Genomic DNA, 6,264 nt, shown 5'->3' on the forward strand with positions numbered 1-6,264 from the left:
ATTCATCATATTTATATGGAAGCATGCTCAGGTAGTGTAGATTCAAGTTTGTTCAAATCAAAACCCCCGGGGGTAGGGCGGGGCCAAAATGGCCGACCAAAGTTTTACATAGAAATATATAGGAAAATTCTTTAAAAATCTTCTTTTCAAGAATGACAAAGCCATAATTCATCATATTTATATGGAAGCATGCTCAGGTAGTGTAGATTTAAATTTGTTCAAATCATGACCCCCGGGGGTAGGTCGGGGCCAAAATGGCTGACCAAAGTTTTACATGGAAATATTGGAAAATTCTTTAAAAATCTTTTTCTCAAGAATGACAAAGCCATAATTCATCATATTTATATGGGAGCATGCTCAGGTAGTGTAGATTCAAGTTTGTTCAAATCATAACCCCTGGGGGTAGGGCGGGGCAAAAATGGGCCGACCAAAGTTTTACGTAGAAATCTAACATAGGAAAATTCTTTAAAAATCTTCTTCTCAAGAATGACAAAGCCATAATTCATCATATTTATATGGAAGCATGCTCAGGTAGTGTAGATTCAAGTTTGTTCAAATTAAGACCCCCGGGGGTAGGGCGGGGCCAAAAATGGTCCACCAAAAGTTTTGCATAGAAATATATAGGAAATTATTCTTTAAAAATCTTCTTCTCAAGAATGACAAAGCCATAATTCATCATATTTATATGGGAGCATGTTCATGTAGTGTAGATTCAAGTTTGTTCAAATCATGACCCCCGGGCGTGGGGCGGGGCCAAAATGGCCGACCAAAGTTTTACATAGAAATATATAGGAAAATTCTTTAAAAATCTTCTTCTCAAGAATGACAAAGCCATAATTCATCATATTTATTTGGAAGCATGCTCAGGTAGTGTAGATTCAAGTTTGTTCAAATCATGACCCCCGGGCAGGCCAAAATGGCCGACCAAAGTTTTACATAGAAATATATAGGAAAATTCTTTAAAAATCTTCTTATCAATCATTTTTTAAAAAATAGCAAATCCATGATTGGTCATGGGACTACTTTTGGATTTAAACTTTACAATAAAAAGCCATTTTATACTAGTTCTACCCTTGGTACGAGGTGAGCGATGTGGCCCATGGGCCTCTTGCTTTAATATCCTACCTTAACACAGGATCGTCATTCTATTTTAAATAGCAGTTGCAAAAGTTTAACGTCAAAGTTCTACTTTGTTAAGTATTAAATATCAGTGGTGGTACTGTCTCATCAAACACAACTTGTGTTTAGCTCTACTGGTCAGAGACCAGAAGAGCTTATGCAATAGTAATGCGTCTGTCGTCCGTCCGTCTAGGTTTCTGTCCGTCTGTAAACAGTTTTTCAAAATGCTACTCCTCCTACAGTTTTGGTCCGCTTTCAACATAACTTGGTACACAAGTAGACTACACTAAGACACATAATTCTGTGCATTCGTTTTTGATTTTGATGAAAGGTGTTGCCATGGTTACTAAAAATAGAGATTTCTGTGAAATTCTTTCAAAATGCTACTCCTCCTACAGATTTGGTCCGATTTCAATATAACTTAACACACAAGTAGACTACACTAAGACACATAATTCTGTGCATTGGTTTTTGATTTCGATGAACGGTGTTGCCATTGTTACTAAAAATAGAAATTTCTGTGAAATTCTTTCAAAATGCTACTCCTCCTACAGTTTTGGTCCGATTTCAATATAACTTGGCATACAAGTAGACTATACTCAGATACATAATTCTGTGCATAAGTTTTTGAATTTGATGAACGGTGTTGTCATGGTTACTAAAAATAGAAATTTCTGTAAAATTCTTTCAAAATGCTACTCCTCCTACAGTTTTGGTCTGATATCAATATAACTTGGCACACAAGTAGACTACTCAAAGATACATAATTCTGTGCATCGGTGTTTGATTTCGATGAACGTTGTTGCAATGGTTTTTACTTACTAAAAATAGAAATTTCTGTGAAATTCTTTCAAAATGCTACTCCTTCTACATTTTTGGTCCGATTTCAATATACCTTGGCACACAAGTAGACTACACTAAGATACATAAAATAGTGCATCGGTTTTTGATTTTGATGGACGGTGTTGCCATGGTTACTAAAAATAGAAATTTCTGTGAAATTCTTTCAAAATGCTACTCCTCCTACAGATTTGGTCTGATTTCAATATAACTTGGCACACAAGTAGACTACACTAAGACACATAATTCTGTGCATCGGTTTTTGATTTGATAAACGGTGCTGCCATGGTTACTAATAATAGAAATTTCTGTGAAATTCTTTCAAAATGCTCCTCCTCCTACAGTTTTGGTCTGATTTCAATATAACTTGGCACACAAGTAGACTACACAAAGATACATAATTCTGTGCATCAGTTTTTGATTTCGATGAACAGTGTTGCCATGGTTACTAAAAATAGAAAGTTCTATGAAATTCCTTCAAAATGCTGCTCCTCCTACATTTTTGGTCCGATTTCAATATACCTTGGCATACAAGTAGACTACACTAAGACACAATAATACTGTGCATCGGTTTTTATTTTGATGAGTGGCAAGGATAATTTTTCTTTTTATTGCTGTTTGAAATTTTCAAGTCCCAACTGCTACATTTCTATATTCCTTTGTTTTAAGTATAAACCAGTAGAGCTATAGTCTCCTATAGAGACTTCTAGTTAATGTAGTATTTCAACATGATGTCACCGTGCTGTGCAGCTGTTGTAACAAACCCATGTATATATATACAGTGTACTAATTCATATTGAGAATGTTATCATCAAAACGAAGAATTACTCTTCTCCAAATATCAATGACATTTTAACCAGATTTTTCACACACAAAAAAATTCAATTCATTTTGTTCGTCATACTTAACTCAATTTTGAATGAACTTTGTCATTTATTTCTTTAATATACCTAACATCCATTGGAGTAGGTTATTTGATTAAAAAAGTTTCAATTTTCGATTAGTTTATGAAATCGTTTTTACAGCATTATCAGGGAGTACAGACAAAGACGACAAACAGATTCTGAGTGTAGTAGATTTTGGAGGACAGTCTGCCTACTACGCCTGTCATCAGGTCTATCTCAGCAAAAGAGCGTTCTATCTACTGGTCATAGACATGTCCAAACCTTTTACAGAAAAAGTTGATGAAAATAAATGTGAGCAACGGGGAACAATGTTTGCAGACTGGACATATGGAGGTAATAAAAAGAGTTAAATGCTGAGTTAGTCAAAGTGTCTTTTATATTTAACCTTTATAATGATGATTGTATTTATATAGCGCCTTTCTAGTATTAATGCTACTCAAAGCGCTTTACAATGTACATTATTACCCCAGTAGACCTTAACAATCCAGAATCTTTCTCAGTGCAAACTGCCGTTATCAGCGCTAGAACACTAACATTCTGACAATATCTTTCACTGTCTATAGCCAGGTACCCCTTTTACACTTGGGTGGAGTGAGGAAATTCGTGTAAAGTGCCTTTCCCAAGGACACAACGTCGGCTTGTCGCAGCCAGGATTCGCACTTAATATAAAGAACATTTGTCAATTAAAAACGATAATATTTGGCACAATAGATATAAATATTGAAGAAATAGCTCAGTTCGATTATAATTTTAAATATTGTGATATAAGTAATTTATCTTAACAGCCATTCCTTTTTGTCCCATATAGATTTCGTTCATCAATAAAACATAAATAACTATACAAGTAATTAACAAGATAATTATGTGGCGGCTGTTCCAACCATGAAACATGCCATAAAAAATTAATACTACATACTTTACTACTTAGATGCATCTGATTACTAGTATCTATACGGTCGGAAATATTTTTAATTATATGTCTTGTTTCACTAAATGCAGGATTAACAATTGCAGTAAATGCAGAAATAAAATATGAAGCCAGCTTGAGCGATCTTTTTTCTGTCATACTCAATATATGTACCGTTTGATTCTTCCTCATTTTTTTTTATTCTGCACATCCTGTTTAAAACTAGATTTTGCATCATCAGCAAACGATGTTAAGGGCATGTACTGGAATAAGAATATCTGTCTGTTTGTCAGTTCCTTGTTAAGATAAGCTCCTGTAGTGGAGCAGATAGTGGGAAAATATTTCACTTGCGGATACAAGCACCAAATTTTGCATGAAGGTTCTTTGACTGGAATAAGAAATATCGTTGGCCATTCAAATTTCCGCCATTTTACATGGCTGCCACTTATTTCAAAATGACGTCTGTTTTTATCATTTTTTCCTGATATTTTGAATGTTTCTTGGTAATACTCTAATTTATTTCTGAAATAATAAAAGGGAACTTGGTACAGTATATGACATAATTTAAGCTTTATTTAATTGATACAAACGTTGCGCATGCACTTAAATACAAACATAAAATGTTTAATGACATAACTTGCAATCTTCGGAACAGTGTACAGCTGCATATAGTAGTGCAAGGTAATTTGGATCTAAAGTAGTTGAAGTTATTTTACACAATTTACCAGTTCTTACATGATGTAGCAATTAGTTGCAATAAGTTGTCCAGTGTGATACGTAAAATCACATTCTGTTTTCCAGTCTTACCTGGAAGGTGATTGTCAATTTAGCCAATTGCACGGAGACTGTCCCACTAAATGTCCTGCAATTTAATTCTCCTAATAGAACATTTTACTTTGCCCGGAAGATTATTTCATTTATTGAGATTTTACGTGCCTTGAATGTGTGTTTCACTACATTAAGTTTTACATTCCTGGAAGAATTATTTCACTTATTGAGGACTTACATAAGAAAATTATTTCACTTATTGAGGACTTACATAAGAATTTACTTGGTTTTTATGACCACTGGATAGTGAGGGAACGCCTGAGAAGCTTTTGTGAAAATTTCTACCACAAGTTTTTAAGGAATTGCATCTCGCTACTGTGACGATACGATACATTTTATACAATGTAATTATATATAAATTCTACAATAGTAAACAATCATAGACATCTGATGTTACTTATATTTCTTTTGATAATAAAGATATACCCCTACATAATACTTTATCAGGTATGTTTATTTTTTTTATTAAAAGAAAAATAGGTAATGTCAGGTGTCTATGGGAACAATACCAATTCGTATATATAAATGCATTATAAGAAAATAATTTTGTTTTTATTTATAGCATTCAAAGTGAAATATGATTTATATAGTCTTTTTAAACTTCTAAAATATCTTTCAGTGACTAAAGTAGAATTTATTTGGTTGTAAGAGACTCTAGGTGAGGCCAAACTGCATAAAAAATGTCGCCATTTTGTTTAAGTGGCGGCCATCTTAAAAATGGCGGAAATCGCGGTAGCTTACGATGTTTATAGATTTAGTAGCATCAGATATACATCTGTGCCAAATTTCATGCTTATATCCACAAGTGAAATAATTGGCTGAAAGTTTGATCTAAGTCGCTACACTATTGGTGTTTTCATCATGATTTAAAAAAAAAACAATTGTCCGATGGTGTAAACGAGGACTATCGCAAGGAAGGTTTTCTGTCTCATTGTTTTCTTTTAGAACATTTACTATTAATCAGCAGTTACCTGTATCCTTTAGAAGTTATACAACACAAGCTATTATTGTACTTTATAGCATATGTCAGTTGTGATTAAAGTCAGTTCAATTACAGACTATTCTATTTGAATATCCTCTTCCGTTCTTCTGACTTTGGCAGTAGAAGCAATAGGAGGCGATTAAAAAACTTTTATGCGCTAAATGTAATGCGTAAATAACATTAAGCTAAACTAAATCTAATCAGAGAGTTGTGTCGGAAATCTTAGCTAAATAATGAATGTCTTTTTTTTCATTTTAAAATATTTGTCAAGCCCATTCAGTTAAAAATATAAACACTTATATTTTGTGTTGTGATTTCAGAGTACGTTCTTTTCTGGCTGAAATCTATTCACACGTACTGCGCTGAGGACACATCAGTCATTATTGTAGCTACACACAGTGAAAATGCTACACAGAAGGTAATGTGTTTACTATCTACATCAGAGTGGAATATTCTTTTTCTTAGTTTTATTTCACACTTTGAAAAAAAATGGAGGATGCACCTGTACTTTAAAACTGTATAAATATATTTTGCTCGATAAGACTATGATATTATTAACAAAGCTCAGGGTTACGTATACTGGCTAATAAATTACTTCATATATTAGTTTATTTCTTTTTCTTGCGAATCAGATTAATATTAGCTTCAACTTGTCCGTTGACAAAAGTCTGTCTGTCGCAACG

General features: G+C 33.5%; 1 protein-coding gene across 1 annotated transcript in view; it reads left to right on the forward strand.

Annotated features, from left to right (window-relative positions):
* Positions 1-5,999, forward strand: part of LOC134278778 (uncharacterized) — a gene marked incomplete at its 3' end in the record, with an annotated part of 67,771 nt that extends 61,772 nt beyond the window's left edge. The window contains exons 7-8 of the mRNA XM_062761065.1: positions 2,985-3,197; positions 5,902-5,999. Of these exons, the coding sequence (XP_062617049.1) occupies positions 2,985-3,197; positions 5,902-5,999 (311 nt within the window). The remainder of the gene's footprint in view (positions 1-2,984; positions 3,198-5,901) is intronic.
* Positions 6,000-6,264: the final 265 nt, after the last annotated feature.

Source organism: Saccostrea cucullata, unplaced genomic scaffold (assembly GCF_032062105.1).
Source record: "Saccostrea cucullata isolate Sc308-1 unplaced genomic scaffold, CSIRO_AGI_Scuc_v1 ctg949, whole genome shotgun sequence".
NCBI lineage: Eukaryota > Metazoa > Mollusca > Bivalvia > Ostreida > Ostreidae > Saccostrea > Saccostrea cuccullata.